Raw genomic sequence first — 22,121 nt, 5'->3', positions numbered from 1 at the left:
ATGTAAAAACACTTAGATATATATCATAACAATTAAGGCTGGTACGTTACTGCAGTAACTGGAGCACCTAGGTTAAAATGAAATGTAATTTATTTTGAATTTGGAACAAATAAAGAGTTAAAAAAAAAAAAAAAAAAAAGTGTCATTCCCACTAAAGGATTATCAAAATCTAACCCCCTTAAGTACTCATCTCCTAGGTAAGAATGTCAAGATCACTTGCGGCCCGGGCTGCAAACAGTGCTGGATTGGGAGAATGGCGGATATTCTTCAACCACGAACGACCCAGCAGGCGTTGCTGGCTCGTTTGGCTGGCAGGCGTTTTCCTTCCTTGGCTGAATCGGCTGACCATGACATGGCCACCTTGGTGGGGCCGAGAAGGGACCCTTTTTTACGATTAAGGCCAGCGGCCTCAGGGGATTGCCCTTTGAGAACAGCAAAGGTTCTTTTGCAATTCGGCTCGGAAGCCATCTTGACTTCCGAGCCGCCGTGTGAGACCGTTTAATAATACGGTACGAGGTGTACAAGATGTACAAGAGCACAAGAGGTCCTCCTGTTGGAAGTGTAATACTTTTGTCAGATTGGCTGATTGTAATAATTTAAGGGGGAGGGGTATTAAATAATTGCACTGCACTTATTATAAAACAGCAAAAAAAGGTTATCTTCCATTTAATTCCACTTAATTAATTTTGGTATCCATGACAGATACGTATTTCGACTACAATGTGCAGTCTTCATCAGTGTCATTCCCACTAAAGAACTTATCAAAATCTAACCCCCTTAAGTACTCATCCCCTAGGTATAAAAGTCAAGATCACAGGTATATAAATGAAACTACAATGTGTTGAATCGGAACCTACCTAACTAATTAAAACCAAAGATTTAAGTAAGCTAAAGGAGAAAAATCTATTTAACTCTCTAATAAGGAAAATCCCAAAGGCTTGGTAGCCATCATAATGAAGTAATGAAATTGGGTTGTTAGCGGAATGCTTTAATAAAACAGCAAAAAAAGGTTATCTTCCATTTAATTCCACTGCACTGCACTATCTCCTGGTCTTGGTCACACGGACGCCTGTTTACTTCAGCCTAATCTTCCAAATTTAAGACGGCTATCATCATCCAATTTTTCCAATTATCTTTTCACCATATATGGGCATCTATTTTTAGCTTAAAGCTAAGATTTTGCTCTCTTCAGTATCGTTCGAGTGCATTATTGCACAGGGACTGGGATTGAACCCAGGCCCTTTGTAATGAGAGGCAGTCACGCTTACCACTACACGACCTACGTCGCTGATCGTGTGATCTCAAATTGCTACAAAATGTAATGCAACTTGTTCTAAAAAACTTGACAATTGTTCCAATGAATACCCTAACACTGCATGGAAACTATTTAAAGAGCTCAAACTAACTGCTAGACAGCCATCTTACCCAGTCTTCCCCTAGATATTTAAAGCAACACAATGCGAACGAGAGCGAGATTGTATAGGAACCAGACTCGTGTAGATGATAGAGAGACAGGGAGAAACAGATAGAGAGGTCGCACTGGGCTTGGGCTCCGTCAGCCAATCATAAATTACTGCTAAATAGATTAAGGTTTTATCGCACACGTTTGTTTATTGAACTTTGATTCGACCGGATTGAACTTTCATTTTTCACCTCACTGACTGTCTCCCTGTGTCATTATGAACGCTTTGCCATTTCTTTCATTTTTACAATGCTTTTTCTATGGGTAGGAACATGTCTGCAAAAAAAGCTTTTCCTCTCCATTCATTGCAAATCACAGGATTTGTATACATTTCAAGGGCTACCGTGTGATATCTTGAAACGGGTTCCAGCTCTAATCTTGTGAATCTTTTCTCGGCCATTATAGTCTGACGTAGAAGCAAGCACGAGATAATCCGGGTTGCGATCCGATTGAACTTTATTGTGCTACAACTATAAACAATGTTACTAAAACATGGCACTATTATACGCCAAGAACGAAGAGGTGGTGGAGCTGATCCAAATTAAATTTACCGAGTTGACAGAGCTTTGCTGTGTCCCACTTACACAACACAAAGTCCTTTCACTCTCGCGCTGCCAACTACTTATCGGGGACCAGTTCCCGCGCGGATTTCAAGCACCAAAGCCGTTGATCACGATGATAGTTCTTGGATTTACGATACTGCGCGTCGGTACCGTGCAGCCAATCGATCAGACCCCATCCGCCGAAGCATTGGTTGAATCTGTGGAATTTAAAATGCATATTGTTTGAATCATATCTTCCCATCATCAATCTTGACCCCGATCCGATCCTTACTTGAGGTGATGATAATCGTGTCTCTCGGAGCTGCCCAGCACCGGTAGATGGTATCCCGAATGGGTCGCCAAGGTGTCATGCATCACGTACGTGAACCAAACTAGAGTCGTTACAAAGTGGCTCCTCATGAGGCCGATGCCCAGTAGCGGGGGAATCATATTGCTAAAAATGTGCTCGATCGGATGGGCGTACAAAGCGGCCCACGCGACCGGAGCAGTGAACTCGTGATGCTGTTTGTGAACGATCCGGTACAGGTACCGGTGGTGCAGCAATCGGTGACTGTAGTAGAAGCCAACCTCCCAGAAGACGACGCTAATGAGAAAGTCGCGTAGGACTTCGAACGGGGAGGGTAAAATTCGAACGTTTGGATATGCGTTTTGGGCAAACAAGTGGAAGAGGATGTACGATAGCGGAAGGCCTATCAGGACTTGATTGACAAGAGCTGCTTTTATAATCTAAAAAAAAAAGATTTCCAGAATTAAATGAATTAAAGAGATCATATGAATACCTTATTTAAATCACACCAGATGAGGGGCTCGTTCATTCCCGGTTGTGTTTTATACTTTCGAAGGAACCTGGGGCGACCGGTGATGTCCATCATTATGTAAAGTGAACCCATCAGCCAGTAAAATGAGTGAACGTACAGCGTCTGGTACCATACGTAGAGCAGTTCCGGATCATCACCTGTTTGTGGAGAAGCGAAAGTTGTTTCAATCATTATCAGAAATTTTCCGAGGTTCCCGTAGTTGGTGGCGAATGAAAACAGTAGCATGTTAATGTTTTCGCATTTCTTCTTTTGAGAACACAATTTGCCAATAATGTGGCCATTGTCGTTATCAATTTGCATTACATCAATGATTTGTTTGCTGAACTCTTTAGGCTTCGTCATCATTGATCGATTAAGGAATTCTTTATCTTTAGATAGGTTTGCTTATACTCGAATCCACGTCGCTTTGATTTATTTAAGTATTTTCCGTGAAGGATTAGTGCGGTTATCAGTTGTAATCTTCGTGTACACAAATTCATAAGTGGATGATAACTGAGATTTTTGGTGCGACCTAGTAGAGCTAAACACTCGATAAGTAGAGAAAGAAAAAATCGTAATATTGAAAATTTACTCCTTCTGTTGTTAAAAGCATGATAAAAATCAAATGCTTTACGCAGCAGTCGCTTAAGTTCAGTATATATAAAAATAGCCCTGTATGATTGAGTCTGGGATAGGGTTATTAAGTATTATTAAAGATAAAAAAAATCACTTGACCCATTTACCAATATTTGTAACGTTTTTAAGACATGACAATCAGCATTAAAGAAACAGCTTTACTTCATTTTTAGTAAGTCTAAGATCACAATATTTTTAATGTCTTGAAGTTTCGTACTAGCAAATTGTGGAAACTTTTAAGAAGTTCTGTTTATCTCAGAAAAACTAGATCTAGAGATCTTTCGGGAATTCCAGAGATCTTAAGTGGAGGGCCCCGAAATTTAAGCCCAGACTATCGGATTGGTTTAAAAATCTATAAGCGTGAGCTTAGAAAAATTCAGGATCATTCCAGATATTCCGAGAAATTCAGTACAGAGACCTTCAGAACATTTATGAAAACTTCAGGAATATTTCAGGAACTTCACAGAAATCCAGAGAATTCAAGGGAAGTTTAAAGGTGTTCACGAGAATTCCATTTATTTTAAAGCAGAACCAAGATCTTCATTAACATTAGGAGCTTTAGGGAAGCTCAGAGAACTTCAAAACAGATCAAAGAATTAAAGGGCAGTTGAAAAAAAATCAAGCAAATAGCAGAAGTCGTGAAGAAGTTTCAAGAAAATTTCCGGGAATTTCAAGAAAACTTTGGGTTGCTTAGAAAAAATTTCTGGAACGCAATAAAAATTATATGACCATCCGGAAAATGTGAGAGTATTTCAAGAGTGTTATATCATGGAAATTTCAAGATCTAAAAACAATCGAAAATTTAGCTAAGTTGATTAGAGAACTTCAACGAAGTTCCATTAATTAAAAAAAAATGCTAGAACTTTTAGCAAGCACCGATATTTTCATGAAATTAACATTTTAGGTATGCTTGGAAAGTTCAGGGCTGGACTAACCAGGGAAATTAGTCATTTTAGGCAAAGTTCCGTGAACGTTTATAAACTTCATAAAACTTAAGGAAAATTGTATAACTTAAAGGCAATTCAATCAATTCGATTAAAATGTTGGGTTCTTTAAAAAAAATACTAAGATATTCAGGCCGTCTAGAGAATTTTAAGGAAATTGAGAAATATTTTGGGCAGTTTTAAAAACATCAGGAAACTCTAGACTATTGAAGAAGTTATGAATTAGTTTCGAAAATCGATAAATCTTGAGAACTTCAGTGAACATCATACAACTATATTAATTATTTCGTTGCGGGAGCTTAAAGAAGTACCTGAAATTTCAGAATAACTTCGAAAACTTCACAGAAGTACAGAGATCTTCAGAAACATTTCGAGAACTTCATAAAAGTTTATGGAACTTAAAGGAAGATCCGAGAATCTCAGGAACTTATATGGACATTTTGGGAGCATTTCTTAAAGCTCATAAAACAAGGGGAATTTCAGGGGAATTTCAGGGGAGTTCAGTTCCATTAGTTTCACTAAATTAGCGGAAAATTTCAAGATGTTTCAAGATTTTCAGAGAACTTTAGAGATGTGAAGAAAATTATTGATGTTTTCACATAAGTCCAGAAGTTCACGGAAGCTTACATTTTTTTAGAACAGTTCAATTAAATTCAGGGTAGTACAACAAGCTTTATGAGAACTGCAAACACTTTAGAGAAGTTTTGAGAACTTCAAGAAAGATATTGATCTCGCTAAAAAGCTCAACAACAACAAAACTTCAAGAAAGAACAGATATCCTCAGACCAGAGATATTCCAGAGCAGCAAAATTACATCAATTTTAAAAAAGTTTCGAGAAATTCAGTGAATTGTTAAAACTTTAGAGAAGATTCATGTTCGTTAGGAAAATTGTGGAAACTTTATAAATTTCGAAAAAGTTTAGATAAGTTTAGAATGATGAGAAGTATTGCGAGCATCTGGCTAGTTTCTCAAACTACAAAAGAACCTCAAGGCAGTTTCATTAACTTCAGGAATATTTTGGGAACTTTCAAGTTGTTCTGAAGACCTCAGAATAGTCCATTACATATACAACGGGGATTTCTCATGAAAATTCGCTTGGAGTTCTCCTCAACATTTGCTTCATTGAATTCATTTCAGATTTCATTTTTAAACTCACTCCTTCCCTTGGAATTCTACTCACGTTGAAGGCTTTCTTAGAATTAATTTTCATTTCTCCTCACAAATTCCTTAGATTTCTCCCCTTAATTTGTTTGGCAATCTCTCCTGGAATTATTTTCCGAATTTCTCTGGAGTTATTCTCAGATTTAACTATAATCCTAGGTGATGCTAAAACCTTCACCCCCTTAATTTTCACCATACAATTACTGATGCTCCGATTTCAAATGTGTGAATGAAAATAGCTAGGAATATTGAATGTTTTTATTTTGAAATGCATTCTTTTCATTGGAATATCCTTAGTAAAAAAATATTAAATTTCCTGAGTACTAATGAGATTCCCTGAAACTTCCAGGTATTTTCAGGAGAAATAAAATTCCCTGAGAATTCCCGTTTTTTCAAGTTTTTCCAGGTAGTAGACACTTGGAGGTTTAGTCATAAACTTTCTATTAAATCTTTCGCTATAAAGGTTCCATCGTACATTTAAGTGTTTATGAGATTCTTATTGAATAAGTCTAAACATTTATTTGGTATGCCATCAGAACGACAAATTTTCTTCCCTTAGGTCACTTATTTCTTCAAAATGGTCACTATTTTTGACAGCATTGATCGCTACCAGCCCTGTTGCCTTCATCGCAAGAATCGATTATAATTTAAAGGTCCCGCTATGTATACCCTTTGAAGAGTGAGTCAAAATTGGATTCTTTAGCAACAAAATTAAGCAATGACACCGATAATGACCATGCATCAGAACCCTAGTCTTAACCACTTCAAACTAGGGAACAACGAATAAATTATTAGGAATCACATAGATGAAGACTAACTAACTCATTTTTCCTTGTTTCAAAATCATCCTCGGTGGACAAGCCGAGTCTTATCACTATCAACAAGGCATGCAAAAGTAACAAGGACTAAGATGTGTTCCTTTGATTACTGAAATATCCTGTACCCCTAGATTGAAGTAGTCAGGACTAGGAATCGGTGGTAGATCTTACATCCCGTAACGTACCACGAAAAGGTGATCTACCCACATCCCGGATACTTCTTGAACTGAGTACCTGGCGCTAACCATGTTTAAAATTTGTGAATTTAGAAAAATGCGGTGCCTTCCCAATTTTGGCAGCACGCAATTTTTGTCTTTTTTGCAATCTATAAAATGTATCGAATTCAATTTGAGATTGTCTGGACCACTTTTTACGGGTTAGAGGTACATGGGGTACTTCATGAAAACATTTCCAGAAAGCACTAGTACATATATCTGAGAATATCAGGGAATTTGGTTTTCATCACCCTGTAAATAATATCGCACAAAAGTTTTTTTTTTTTGATCCCCTTGATTTGTTTTCCGTCGATCTTGTTTTCCGTGCTCAGCACCAATGCTACCGACGCCAGGGAGGCAACTTCTACACCTGGACCCTACCTATCGACCCATCAAGTCATGAGCCGGGTACCAACGGCTTTAATTCTCTTCCAAAGGAAGGCGTCATCAGAGATGTTATGCCTCAGAACATCCCGGCGGCGCCGACTGGGATTGAACCCAGGCCTGCTGGGGTGAAACGTACAAAAGTTATCATGCCATGGTTAAGAAACAGTTAATTGCAACTTTATGTGCATATGTGTGCATGCATATATGTGTATTCTTAACCAGCACTTATATGCTTTGATAATTCGAACTCCACCTCTCCTGTTACCAGAAGACACCGACGTCGGAAATCGTAAGCTGTAGCATGGGCTTGTGAACTTCATTGTCTTCTTTTTAATCTCCAACTCGTATGTATTGTATAGGAAAAAGAAAACGAAGATACATTAAAAATATTATTGTAAATATAATAATAACAAAAAAGGTACAACACAGACACAACACATTCGGTATCTTGCAATGTAAAACATCATCACCAAAACACTAACAACTGCATACACTGACGAGTATTCTTAACATGCAAGTGCTATGTCTGTTTGCCCGTAGCTAGAATGGATCAACTTATACGCACGATCACAACTAGAGTCACATCGCTTGCTTATCGTGTTCTTGGCGAAACTTTGCAACGTCGTCGTTGTTGCCGTCAGTGCAGGGTTTGTGTGGTTACAACAACAACTTGGTCATATAAGGGGCTCGGTGGCCTTGGAGCGACCGTTTTTGTGTACAGAGTACAACATCATGAGTTTAATCTTAGGCCCCCCTACACGTTCAAGATTCGTTAGTCGCTTTATTTGTTAATATGACTCGATCACAAGTGGTGTGTTTTAATTTAAGGGGAAGATTACCGTCCCGAAAATAAAAAAATATTTTCGGCACGTTTTTATTTCTCTAAAAACATTGGAAAAAATTATCAATAATCCAAAAAAATCAGTTTGTTTCTTAGATTCTTGAAATAATTTACATGTAAAAATAGTTTTTCTATCTCATCATGAAAAAATATTGGACTCTCAGCAAAACCGAAAACTTGATGTTTTGTGGTTTTTTAAGTCCAACGGTATGCCATGATAAATTACAAAAAAGATTTTTGCACGTGAATTTTTATTATTAAAAACGAAAAAATGTGATTTTTTTTAGATTTTTTAGATTTTTTCCCAATAATTTTAGAAAAAAATCGAAACTCAATTTTTTTTTTTTCGGAGCGGTATGCTTCCCCTTAAGGAGCTCGTTTGCCTAGGGGCAAACTTATCTTTCTATTTTGATGTAGGGGCAAACGTTTTTGCTTATAATCTCCTTAATACATACAATCAACCAACCAACCAACCAACGTTTTTGCTTACTTAGCAGAAGCCCGTGGGCTCAATCCCAAGCTCCTTCGGCTTTTCATTTACCAAAACGAACCCTACTTCAAACCCAACCCTTTTATCCATCGTCCCAGTGCACAGTGGTCCAGGAATTAAATCTAGCGGGAAAAAATAATAACGGACTGGTATTGTATGCAATGTTAATTAGGACTACAACTTGAATGTATTCTTTCAAACGATTGTTCAAAATATAATACTTAAAACGCAGTGGCGTTTCCTTAACCTCAATCTACCTGTACACCAACTCTCAAAAAATAAACAATTTATCAAAATATTGCTTGCAATGGATAGATATCGAATAAACTAGAATATTAAGTGTATTTTTGAACCTGTGCGAGTATGAATATGGCATTAAATCTGGTTTTGAATGTTGGTGCACTGGTAAAAAGTGAGGTTACGTTAAAATGTCAATTTCAAGTCATTTAAAAAAAACTTCGTATATCTTAGTTGTTTGAAGATGTACAGCTTTTATATTTTCGGCAACTTTTCACAAGTTCTACAACTTTGCCCAAGACAGCAATCTTCTATCTTGCAAAATAAAAAAAGTTTGTATCGCTGTGTCATCTTTGCGGCCAAAACTTGAACTATTGTATTCACCAAATTGTAGTCCTAACTAATCCAAGAAACTTCAGTGAATACGTCAACTCAATTGGATGCAATCCCAAAGCGTTATTATTTTTTTCCTGCTAGGTTTAATTACTGGCCCACTGTGCAGTGATTTCTTGTGGAACACACATTCATACCCATTCCTTTCTTGATCTGCGTTCGGGCAGTGAGGATGAATGCTAGTCCCAAGCCTCGCCCTTTGGTTCGCTGTGTAATTACAGCTGATCTGGCAAGCTAAGTAGCTAACCGTGGGCGGTTAATCATGCTCATAACCATTCAGCTGCACGCATCATATACATATTTCTAATGAGTGTGATACATCATGCCAATAAACTACAGATAACTAATTCCAAATTCATCGAACACTTCAATGCATTAGCAATTTATTGATTAAATAATTTGCATAAATCTTCACAGCTCCTTTTGACCACAAATGTAACGGCCCATTCAATCCTTATCGGGAACCAGTTCCCGTGCCGATTTCAGTCCCATCAACCGTTGATCCCGTTGGCCGTACTTGGTCTTTCGGAAGTTGGCATCCGTTCCATGCAGCCAGTCCAGAATGCCATTCGTACCGTAGCATTGGTTGAACCTGACCAAACACAATCGATTAATTGTTATATTTGTATCATCCACAACCGCCAAACCCTGCAAGTCACTTACTTCAAATGATGATAGTCATGGTACTCGGAGCTCATCAGGAATGGCAGATGGTATCCCGAGTGAGCCGTCAGCGTGTCCTGAATGACGTAGTTAAACCAGAGAGCCGATGTCACCACGTGGCACTTCATCAGCGAGACGCCAAGCATGGGCGGAATCATATTGCTGAATATATGCTCGATTGGGTGTGCGTAAATGGCTGCCCATGATATCGGGGCCGTAAATTCGTGATGTTGCTTGTGAATTATCTTGTAGAGATACTTGTGATGTAGCAACCGATGGCTGTAGTAGAATCCAACTTCCCACATGAAGATGCAAACGATGATGTCTCGAACCACAGTCGTCAGTGGGGGAAGTATGCGAACGTCCGGTAGATCCTTGTCAATTGAAAGGTGGAACCCGATGTACGTGAGGGGAGCTCCGATGACAAATTGGTTGAACAATACGGTTTTGACGATCTGCATGAACATAGAAGCAAGTAGATGTTAAGTTTTTGAATTTATGTGTTGCCAGGTCAGGGCAAACCTTTTTGAGATCGCTCCATTTGATTGGTTCATTGACACCCGGTTGAGTTTTGTACTTCCGTAGAAACTTTGGCTTTCCAGTTATGTCCATAATGATAAACAGGGCACCCATTAACCAGTAATGGGAGTAAGCATAGAACATCTGAACCCATATGTATAGGGTAGCTGGGTCATCACCTGTCGGGTTGTTATTGTTGTTGTGAGATTAGTCATTGCTTGTAATCAGATTTGATCGTAGAATACAGGCTCACCGCTGAAAAACGTTCCCGCTAATAAGCAGTCACCTTAAATCGCTTGTACAAACTTCCAATTCAGGTGTACCGATTGGCGGCAAACTCCAAACCAAATGTTTGCTCTTTTTTGTTTGTCTATTTATTAGGCTTCTACTTTGCAAGCCTACGCAGATGATATGGTGTTGTTGATTTTTTAACAGTTGTATGTTTTGTAGTGTACAGTTACGCTGTTGGTCAACAAAGCTAGAGTTCGAATGGATTGCTTGATTGTTCTTGCTGTGAAGCAGAAAGTTTATATCAAACAGTGTCTTAAAAAAGATGCTCTTTCTATTTGTAGACAGCATTGCACAGTGATCCAGGATGGTAATTTAGCTTTTTTGTAGCTTTAACTTTGTGTTTTTAAATTTAGAGCAAAATGCACTTCGGCAAAGGTGAGTTAATTACAAGCAACTTTTTCATAGAAAAATACACCCTTTTCAAAAATTACAAAATTATTACAATAAAAAAAACTAGACTTGTATTGACTTGTGGATTATATAGTTGAATAGCCGCAGAGTGCCAAAAATATATAATATAACCAAGTACCCTGTATAGTTTTAGTGTTTTAGTTCATGCCCAAGAGAAGTTATGAGCAAATGTATGAGTTTCTATAATTTGGAAAAAATCAAGAACTTGAAAATTAAAATTCACTGGCCACCCTACACTTTCTTTTGGTTTCTCTTTCTCGCCAGTTTCTTTCGATTACTGGTAGTTCCTCCGAGCCAACGTGTGAAGTAGTGTTAATGTAAACGAGTAAATTAATTTTCCATGTGTGGCACTTGCACTTTTTTTTGTGTGATCTTGAACTTTGAAAATTTTTGAAACTCTGAGAAATAGAAAAACTTTCAATATTCTAGGCTTGAAGAAATTATCAAACTTCTGAAAATGACTCTCTCAATTAATTCAATTTCTTTAACTTTCACAGGGAATATGTTTTCTCGTTCTTTCTGTTTCTCACCCATTTCGTTCGACTGTTGTTAGTTTCAAGTCAACGTACAGAGTTGCTTGATTCATTGAGCGTTTGAAAGAGCCATAAGAGCTGTAGAGCCATATTTAATTTCCTTCATGTTCAATATTCTTGGCACTGAATTCTGAAAAATTAACTTGGAAAAAATAATCGATATCCCGCACTTGAGTGACATCTTTGAATCCTTGAAGACATTTTCGAGGTTCTAAAAGAATAATATTTTTAAAAATGTCAAAATTCCGGTATCTTGGAAAAGTTTTCACTGATGTTGTCTGGATGATTATTCAAATGTTGGCTCTTTTTTAGGAACTCAATACTCAACACAGCAAAACATGTATTGAAAGCATCGACTTCTCTGAAACTTGATGTTTGATAGGAGGCAATCCATGTGGTATGCCTCTATGGGGGGATTAAGCAATGCATAAACTAGTTCAGCTGTTGTAGAGACCAGCTGTACCTCTTGGTCACTATGTCGTTGCCGTTGAAACCAAAAAATAAGACATGTTAGTAGAAGTGAAGAATACATTTACCCAATGAAGGTGCGTAAAAAAACCATGGGTGAAATTTATATTTTCGTACACTAGATGCAAATCCCGTTCAGATGGAAGCAACTTACCGGATTGCGGAGGAGAAAGCTCTTTTTTAATACAATGTTCATGCCAGAAGAATCGATGCTGCATGCATTAACGGATTAGTAACTCGGAAAATTTAATATTAATTTTCATTACTCTAGCTAGCGTTGGTGCTGTGGAAATAAGGTAAAGTTAAGCGTGTCATCCGTGCGAAATATCCTGCTTCGCTGTGCGTAGACATGATATATTCTATGACGGGAATAAAAACATCTCAAGTAACAACTTTGGTTGTATGATTGTATGAGGGTTCTGTAGACCATGATTTATACTTGTAGCATGCTTTAAAACCTCGTAAATATGTGTATGGCCTCAGTGGTCCAACCACCATGGCTATTACCATGTTCACTGGATCCGGCCGTGGCCAGTTTTGTGATTAAAAAATTGCTTCGTTCTTGCTGCTTGAGACTTGTTTATCCTTTGTGATACCAGGGGAATTTGGCTGAAACTGCTTTCAATCGATCCCCAACAGCAGACTTAGGTTCTTAAATTTATTGGATTTCTGGTATTTTTCAAGGTTGCAAATACTCATTTCAGCTAAAATAATGTTTTTCGGAATAATAAAACCAAAAGATGGTATGATGACATGTTTTACTTGTAACTTACAAGAAGAGGTTACAAAGTATGCGTTTGAAACATAAAACCTGTAAATTTTGCTTTCTATGAGTCACAATCAGCGATTTGCTGATCGCTGAGTGAGTGAGTGAGTGAGTTAGTGAGTGTGTGAAAAATCGCTGATTGTGACTCTCATGAAGTGAAATAAACAGGTTTAATATGTCAAACACATTCTATGCAACCTTTTCTTGTATGTTACCAATTCAAAATATGATCAAAGCATCTAATTATTTCATAATTTAAAAAAACATTGTTTTAGCTGAAATTAGTATTTTAAACCTTGGTATTTTCCCCTTAAAAGTGTGGTATCGTAAAGGTTACAGTCAGACCCTTCATAGAGTATGTATGAGAGGGAGAGAATCAATGGTGTAGTTAGGAGGGATGGTTAGGGTTCAAACCTCGTCCATCTCAGAAAGAAACATATTGGCTGTACCTCTGCTGAGAGTGTATTGTTTCATTGTTTCTACCAATACAAATGCAAAATTATGCAGATTTATATTTGCTATTAGTTGTTAACACACTAATTGTGACAGTGCTAGAGCAACTCCTAGGTTAGAACCTCCATCAATTTTAGTTGATTAGTAAAGTTAAACATTTATATCTAACAATATTTAAATCATAAAGATATGGTGAAGGCCAAAACTCGACAATGCCATATGTAAATTGTCACGCAACTTGGTGACAACTTATCAATAACAATCAATCTATGCTGCGACATCAATAAACCAGAACACAAGTATCGTTGTCATCTGCAACGCCCTCATAAAACACAAACCGGAATTTGATCATTGACACGAGACACAAGCTGTTCGAATTCGGTCAAGATCATCATCATCACCAGTCAGTTCAGCCTGTCATTCGCATGGTTGATCAATTGTTGGCCAATTTTACGATTGCACCCCGTCTGAGAGAGACCACAAACAACGGTTCACTAATCTGATACTGACCGGTGTGCGGTCGGGCCGGTGATGGCACAGAGGTGATTGCTCAAGTAGCCCCAACGAATGAAAAAAAGAAGAATATTCGACCAAAGTTGGTCAACTGTCTCGCAAATTTTAGTGATTTTTTTTTTGTTTTTGCTTTTTCAATGTCATTTCGTCGTCGCTACAGTTGTTCGAATCTATACCACGACCAATAAAAAAAAAACAAACTGCAAACTACACTGACGAATATGGGCGGTGGCGCTGGTATGCGTATGATGAGCTGCGTACCATGCAGATTAGCCGATGGCATAATGATCAAATCCACAGTTCCACATTTTGTTGTGAGTTGGATGTTTTTTCAAAATATGCTAATTTCTGACCCGATATATCGCCCGATGAGCAACTAGCAACACAGGAAGTCGTTAAATACGACGAAAGTTCGATACCGGATAATCACGTTACTTACCGACCACATCCAGGAAAGAGTCCCATTTTTGCTGCAAAAAACTATCACTTTTGGAAATGTTGTAATCCATTTCACTGGTTCCCTTACGAACTCTTCTGTACTGCAGAAGCTGTAAAAAACACCACCTCAGTTCAAAACCAACGCCCGAAGTGTACTGTAACGTAGCAGAGTTATTTTGATTTAATCGAACCTTTAGTCGGTTCGGTTTCGGTACAGCGATAAGATTTGTAGCTACTGAGCACTCGCGGTCGACTCGGTTTGGTGTCACTGTGGGTTCATTTAGTAATAACGCTTATTGTGAAGGAAAAAGAGAGAGAGATAATTGAGTTATGCGTAGTAGTAGTACCGGTTTACACGTATCAGTCAGAATATCATGATGAAGATTACAACGCGAGGTTTTCGCGTGGTTGTTTTTATTAAGTTAAGATGTTATTTCAAAGAATTATCTCATATCTGCACCATATGCATTCGGAAAAACTTGCTCGTACGCTGCATTCCATTGCAAGGACTGTCATTACATTTGTTGTATGAAACATATGCAAAGGATGTAATAAATCCACCCTTACATTGGATGTAAGAGAAATTTGTTTTGCGCGTGAATTCTACATAATGTGTCTGTCTCTGCTGTGATGTCTTGCTGGGTTCCTAGATTTCCAGATTTCGTTTCCGCCCCTTCGTAGTGTGTGGCCGACCCACCTCCACGCGTTCTCGAATTTCTGTTGATATCGCCTTGGTATGACATCGACGATGGAGCTCGGCGTTCGAGATCCAGTTGTGATAGCACCAAGTACAAAGGGTAATGAACACTAAAAAAATAAATCACATTTCCGATGGAAAATATCCATTAGAATTTCACATAACTTTCATTTGATTTCATAATTGGGAATCGCACAACGAAATCACATAAACCTTATGTGTCCAATGAATTTTATGTGATTTATCACATAGAATTCATGTGATCATATGAATTTTATGTGAAATTCGAGTAAAAATAATTAATTTGTTATTGGAAAAATATCATGTGCGTTTCCAATGGAAACTACAATATGAAAACTTTTTTCAGTGAAGAGCTACAGCTTCTGAACGCACCATGTTTTACTGGTGTAGAACCAGGCCCAACTTTACGATGGCCCGGGCCCCACTAATGTTATAAATTTTAATATCAAAACATAGAACCTTGTTTCATTTACATATTGGCGACTTATAACTCCATATGATATGATCAGATATCATTTGTTGTTATAAAAAAAGGTTCCACAGCAAGACATAAGCCACATTGTTACTAACTTCCAATGAGAATTGAACTTGATGCAAACAGCGCAATGCACATGCCTAGCGTTTAGAATCCTAATGGCTTCACTGTGATGATTAATTCTCTCTATCTAGGTTCTCTGTGAATTCTACAGTCAGATAATCATAAATCTTACATTTTTCCAGCGTGTTTTTGCAGGTTGTATTGACTAGCGAAAAATCAATGAAGAAAATCAATCATTGCAGGTTGGTTCTTCTGATTCTGAACACTGCATGTAATTTTAGCAAACGAATTAAGTATGTTAATGTGAGTTAATTATGGAAAAATGAGCGGATTACTTGTGAATGTAGATTTTTTATCAAGTCTAAAATAATATGCGAACTCGAAAAGACACAAATGCAATGATTACGAATAATTAGGTATACTCAACAAAGATTGGAAGAAGTTTAATAGCTTATTTAGGTAAAATGTGACTTATTCATCTTGAAAAAAGTTTGTTCAGTTTTTAATCAGTTTCCGTGAATGAATATAACGATGTAGAGCATACACGAACATGGGGCCTCCCTTAGCTCAGTCGGTAAAGATGCAGCTACAAAGCAAGACTATGCTGGAGGTGGCTGGATTCGATTCCCGGTCCGGTCTAGGAATTTTGCGTGTTGGAAAATTTCTCGACTTTCCTGGGCATAGAGTATGATTGTACTTGCCACACAATTATACTAATGTAAAAATGGAACAGGCATCGAAAGCTCTCAATTCATAACTGTGGAAGTGCATCTAGAACACTAAGTTGAGAGCACTCAATAATACACGAACACGAGTGCAAAACGTACTGATCAACTCTCTTATATTTGAGTGTTAACTCGGCTGCCAACAGAAGCATGTGTGTCATTAACCATTGTGTGGTCCTCCTCATTGTTCTTCATCAGCAGTTCTTTCGGTCGATTAGTCGCCGACTTTGGAAAGCAACCGTTTCGTGATGAGTGTGTGAGTGCTCACCACGTTTTGCGTCCATTGCTGCAATGGAAGCGCTCTGCCCCGCGTTGGCGAAACTGTCATACAATTAAAAAAGTGTAAGCGGCTCCCGTTCTCATGGAGGCGGCTTATTTGATAACGGAAGATAAGGTGTTTTTTTTTATTATTATAGTCACTTTAACGCTCTCGGGTCATTCGTGACTTGTCCGGGGGTGAGATTTGAACTCGTGACTTTGGCGTGAGAGGTATGGATGCTAACCACTACGCCGGGGTCGCCCCGAGATAAGGTGTTTATTTCGCTGTACCTTTTGACTATAGTTTTAAGATGTTTTGTATAGTGAACAAGCCTTCGATTCAGCCTTACCAAATAAATTAATAAACAAAAAAACAAAACTCTCCTATATCTTTGAAACCATTTGAATGGAAAGTCTCTCCATAGTTAAACCAAACCAATCAGTTCTTTCCGTGATAGATATATTAATAAACTCTCCAATAGTGGCATACCAACTGGCAGAGTACCGCTTGGGTTCCTATTTGACATAAATATCAGTCTTTCTGAATTGGATCTCACCTTAGAAAGCCTAGTAGGCTAGTAGCTTAGCGTTTTCAAAATATATGAAACTGTGACTAAGAAACGAACCCGTTTATTGCGAAAATCCTTCAAAAGTTGTTTTAAATAGAATTTGAAATATCACTTGAAGAACTAATTTTTGGTCTAAGGATCAGAGGTTCGAGTGTCTCAGTCTGACGAGATCTGAAAATGTATGTGTGTATGTGTTAATTACTCACTTTTATCGGCATTGGCGGAACCAATTTGAATGGAACAAGTTCCAGTTTGTGTATTAGTGGGCTACAGTAAAATCTTAGGAAATGTTTATTCCGATTGGATGTGTGGTTCCGGAGCAAAAAAGAGAAATTTGTCAAGTAGAACGGTGATACTCACTCATTTTTCTCGTATATTGCTTAACCGATTGGAGTGCAACCGGTTCCATTTTATTTGCATCTAACTCCCATAGAACCCTATTGAATTTAATTTCATTTCAGACATTTGGTTGCAGAGATATGTCCAAATGACCGGAATTTTAAAACAGCGAAACTCACTAGATTTCCAGGGAGATGACTGAACCGATTTGAATGCAACAAGGTCCGTTTTGTTTGTATCTAACTCCCATTGAACTCCATTGCATTTTATCCTGATCAGACATTTGGCTCCGGAGATATGACCAAACGAATGAAACTTTACAATAAATCAGAGAAATTCACTAGATTTTCACGGAGATGGCTAAATCGATTTGAATATAACTGTAACTGACTGTCATAGAACCCTATTGAATTTTATTCTGACAAGACATTTGGCTTCGGATATATGTCCAAAAGACTAAAATTTTATATTAAAAACGAAGGCGAACTAGCCTCAGGCTGAAAGCCTCCATCATAAAGAAAACTTAACTTAACGTATACTAAAACAGCGAAACTCACTCATTTTTCTTGGAAATGGCTGAAGCGAAACAGGTTCCGTTTTATTTGTATCTGACTTGATGGGAACCCTATTAAATTTGGTCCAAATCAGACATTTGGTTCCGGAAGGTATGAGGTAATAAGTTAAATTTTGCAATCAAACATGAATACTCTCTCGCTTTTCGCGGAGATGACTTAACCGATTTGATTGCCATTGGTTCATTTTTTGCATACGACTCTCTTGGAACCCCATTGAATTTTACCCCCATCAGACATTTGTTTCCGAAGATATGACGAAAAAAGTGACATTTTACTATAAAACCTTGATTAATCCACCTACCAGTGAAAAGTGCCTTTATCGTATAATATTAAATAGCTACTGATGACTATTGCAGGGATACCCGGAACATGCCAGAGTGTTGCCAATGTTAGACACTCAATATAAGTCTCCAGGGGTGTGAGGAAATGAATAAATAGGAATAGTAGTGTGCTACTTAGAGGCAAATTAGTTCAAGAACAAATTGTCAAATAGCCATAACTGCTTTTGTAGATAATAACTTCAAACATCAAATTGTCGAAACTACTAGCTCGGCCACGCAAACTTATACCATTAGCAAAATTTCCCCAACCTTAAGGTTGGGTGCGGGAAGTTACTATTTTGAGTTAAAACGCTTTAAGTAGTTGTCACTCGTTTACATGGACCTGTTTTTAAGTTGTTCTCTCAACATCAGCTTCAATCTACTCCACATTAAGTTCAACACCACTTACATGACACTCTGTTCGAGCGAGATAAGTAGAGAAATATCGATGCATGAGCATTCCTAGTAATGAGTGATGTAGTAAATTTCTCTCCACTTCTCTCACCGAATCAAAGTCGCCTGTATACTCACACTACCAGTGTCCGATCACCATCGATCACCGGTCAGCTGTGTAGTATATAGAGCAGTAGAACATTAGAACTAAATAAACCGTACCGATATATATAAATAACTAAATACATCGCCAGAGCGCGTTTGTCTTGTACCAAAAAAATATTCGTTTTGTGTTCGCATTAGAAAATAAAATGTTTAGTTTCGTTTTAAATAAAGTGTTCTTTAGGTTGTAATCGCGAGTTATTTAGCCAGTGTCCGAAATAACGGTTTACGCGCGAACACACTCCGACATATTCCGGTGACTATACTATTAAAGTAAGCTATTTTATATTACAAAGGCATTTGTCATTAGTAGGTGGATTATTCAAGGTTTTGACGAATAATCAAGACCCCAAAACACAGGCTAAGGGTTAAACAAAAAATATTAATAAGTTTGGTTTGAAGATTATGAAAATTAATGGCTGTAAAAATCGAATTTGGTGCACTCGATGCCACCCCCCCTATATGTTTGGCCCCGGGCCCCATAAACAGAACAGAGGGGGCCTCTTTGGGGAAATCGAATCGAAACGTTTTTCGTATGAATGCTTGCAGTTCCAGGCCAAATATATAAAATAAAATTGGCTCGATCTTCTCCGATTTGCATGATTTGCGTAATTGTTTGAAATGGGCAATCATTCACATTTCTGCTAAAATTCTCCTTGCCTATTGTTTCAAAATGGCGTTTTCGACATTTTTCAATAAATTGAAGCACGAAAACGTCACTTCTAATCGAAATGACGCCTGGATCTTTCTAGGAAAAATATACACGGTATATTTTTTTTACTAATTTTAAGAAAAATAAATATAAACAACTAACTAACCAAAAATGTCTTTGTTCAATTTTGTTTTGTTTTGTTTAAAGATTATGAAAAATGCAAAGTTTTGAAATATTGGAAGCCATGAACACTTAAAAATTAACAAAAATCATAGAAGAACAGCTGTTGGTAAAACTTTTGAAGTTTTGTAATTTTTGCACAGAAAACAATATTTGAGACCTTTTAAATTGTTTTCTGTGCAAGTATTAAAAAATTTGGACATAAAAGAGTTTATACATTTTACCGAGTTATGTAAATTTTTAAATGTCCAAGGAGTTTTGCATGTTTTGTTATTTAGTTTTTTTATTTCACTTTTTTAATTTTTTTCACAACAAAAATTTCAAGAAAGACTTAACTTTTCACAATTTTGTCTCAGATTTATATTTGATGTTCTTTTATTATATCTAGTCGAAAGAAAAAAATGAACCATATTAAGGATATTTTTCAAAAAACTTCAGTTTTTCAAAAAATCATAATTTTTTTGTCCATCATTTTTCCATCATGACCTATGGTGCAATAGATGGTATTTTTTATCTCCTAAAACGTATAAAAAAATTAAAAATAAATCGTGTTTGAGAAAAACTATTTTTATGCTTTTATATTTATATGATGCATTTTTTTTTACAGTCAGTTTTTACAGTCTCAGCTATTACCTATAACATTGCCCAAGGCATCAAACCGATCAGACAAACCATTTTCGAGTAACAGTTTTCTGAAGATGAGCTTAATATTTTCTATAGGCCCTTTTCAAAAATAAGGCTTGATTCAAAATTTCGATTCGAAGATAGAAAATTTGAACAAAAGGACCGTTTCTGCAAATTATTATCCAAATCAAAAAATACAAGAATAAATGGATAAGCGAATTAGTATGGAACCGCTCCTCTATGACATTACCCTGAATGTCACTACACCGAACGCCATTAAACCAAACGCCATTACTCCGAATGTCCCAAAGGTCATTACCCCGAAAACAAGACACATGTAAGAACAGCATGTGATCTGAAAAATATATAACTAGCAGGGTCGGTGAACTCCGTCCCGCCCAAAATTGAATTTTTGTTTTAAACAAATCTGAGCATTTCATGATTCTACCCTAAATTAAGTGTTTTTATCGAACATTCGCAGTCTTATTCATACCACTATGTTTAAAAGATTTTACTCGAAAAAAATGCAACACTTTCTTTTGTGTATAATTTTTTATTGCATGAGTAAAAATTGATGAAATTTTGAGTAAAACTAGTTTAGAGTGTAATGTTTACATGTGCAAAATCTCGTCACTATCTGTCAAGTGGTTATCGAGATGGCTTCCAAGCAAAAAATGCTTCGACAAAAATTATGGAAGCGGTTGTATAAAATCCATGTCAGTCCCACAGGTGAATCGCGAAACAGTTTGAAATCGACCATTCGATCGTGTGGTAAAATCGTTCAAAGAGACTCAGACAATCCAGCGGCGAGCTGGCAGCGGAAGAAAAGCGAAGACGACCGACTCCGTGAACGAAGGAAGGTAAGGGATTACTTCAAGCGCAATCCGAACCTTTCGATTCGGGACGTGACCAAGAAGGTCAATTCTTCCGTCTGGTTCGTCCAGCAGACAATGAAGCGGGCCGGACTTCATGTCTTCAAGGTAAGGAAGGCGCCTAACCGAACCGATAAACAATACGGTGGCCAAATCCCGCGCTAGGAAGCTGCACCGCGAGTGGTTGATGCAGCCGAAAAGCGACGACGAGACGTACATTAAAGCGGACGCCAAGCAGATCTCCGGCCTGGAGTTTTTCGTCGACAAGTCCCACCAGGATGTTCCGAAAGAAGAAGGTCGACAAATTTACCAAAAAGTACTTAGTATGGCAGGTGATCTGTGGGTGCAGCAAATTCAGCAAGCCGTAAATAACGACCGGCACCATCAACGGCCAAATAATATAAAGAAAAATCCCTCCAGAAGCGCCTGCTGTCCTTCCTCCGATCCCACGAAGGTGACACTCTGTTTTGGCCGGATGTGACATCGTGCCATTAGGCGAAACCGGTGATGGAGTGGTACGAAGCCAATGTTGGTTTTGTGCCGTAGGAGGCAAATCCACCAAACTCCGAGGGGGGCGACACATCTAAATCTCAAGTTTAGATGGTCACTTTGCCAAATAGAAAAATTCTGGGCGATTGTAAAGAGTAAGCTTCGGAAAACAAGAAGGTCTTCAAAAACGACAAGGATTTGAAGAAAGAATGGATGGAAGTATGTAAGAAAGATGGCGCAAGTGTTGCACAGCATTTGATGCCTAGCGTTAAGTCCAAGGTGCGGGCATTTAGCCTAGGAGAGAAGGTTGAAAAAATAAAAGTTTGCAAAAACATAGCTAATATGTGTTTATTTATTCCTTGAGTGTTTCAAAAATATCCGACCCAAAATGAATTTTTGGTGCTCATTTTTATCTGTTACATTTTTTTCGAGTACAGTCTTTATATATATACAGCCATTCCATAGCAAACCCGATATAGTGGTTCTCAGAATTTCGTAACAATTGGTAGTTTTGTTCGTTATCGAAAAATATTAGACCCGTATTTTTTTTATCATCAGGGTGACCATTTCCATGTTAGGGTAGTCCAACAAAATGATTTTTTCTATTATTTCCAAAAATGACATCAAAGTTTGAACCACTGGGCCGATTTGAATGATCAAAATATCAAATGATAGGTTATTAAAAATACTTTTCGGAAAAAAATATA

At 37.6% G+C, this 22,121-nt stretch overlaps 2 protein-coding genes across 4 annotated transcripts in view; one reads left to right on the top strand and one right to left on the bottom strand.

Annotated features, from left to right (window-relative positions):
- SppL (signal peptide peptidase-like protein) overlaps positions 1 to 22,121 on the top strand; it is a 107,583-nt gene that overhangs the window by 32,948 nt on the left and 52,514 nt on the right. The gene's annotated exons all lie outside the window — the stretch shown is intronic.
- On the bottom strand, positions 1,902 to 14,237 carry LOC135701808 (fatty acid hydroxylase domain-containing protein 2-like). 2 transcript variants are annotated; one of them, XM_065222735.1, is made up of 4 exons: positions 14,002 to 14,237; positions 2,805 to 2,980; positions 2,297 to 2,751; positions 1,902 to 2,222 (listed from the first exon to the last, which is right to left on the bottom strand). In XM_065222735.1, the coding sequence occupies exons 1-4, from the start codon at positions 14,069 to 14,071 to the stop codon at positions 2,081 to 2,083; spliced, it is 843 nt and encodes a 280-aa protein (XP_065078807.1). In that variant the 5' UTR covers positions 14,072 to 14,237; the 3' UTR covers positions 1,902 to 2,080. The 2 variants fall into 2 exon arrangements, with proteins under 2 accessions (XP_065078807.1, XP_065078806.1); XM_065222734.1 differs by lacking the exons at positions 1,902 to 2,222; positions 2,297 to 2,751; positions 2,805 to 2,980 and adding exons at positions 9,334 to 9,537; positions 9,609 to 10,063; positions 10,131 to 10,306 and having other exon boundaries at positions 14,002 to 14,119.

Source organism: Ochlerotatus camptorhynchus, unplaced genomic scaffold (genome assembly GCF_037179485.1).
Source record: "Ochlerotatus camptorhynchus isolate MF236.1 unplaced genomic scaffold, CSIRO-AGI_Acam_v1.1 ptg000177l, whole genome shotgun sequence".
NCBI classification, from domain to species: Eukaryota; Metazoa; Arthropoda; class Insecta; order Diptera; family Culicidae; genus Ochlerotatus; species Ochlerotatus camptorhynchus.
Note: the sequence above shows the minus strand (reverse complement) of the source record. Positions and strands in the feature narration are given on the sequence as shown.

Excerpts from the sequence above, each read along its gene's own strand:
- LOC135701808 (XM_065222734.1), bottom strand. The coding sequence starts at position 14,071 with ATGGATTACAACATTTCCAAAAGTGATAGTTTTTTGCAGCAAAAATGG. Across the intron at positions 10,307-14,001 it reads CTCTTTCCTGGATGTGGTCG|GTGATGACCCAGCTACCCTA; the intron begins GTAAGTAACGTG and ends ACAACCCGACAG. Across the intron at positions 10,064-10,130 it reads AATGGAGCGATCTCAAAAAG|ATCGTCAAAACCGTATTGTT; the intron begins GTTTGCCCTGAC and ends ATGTTCATGCAG.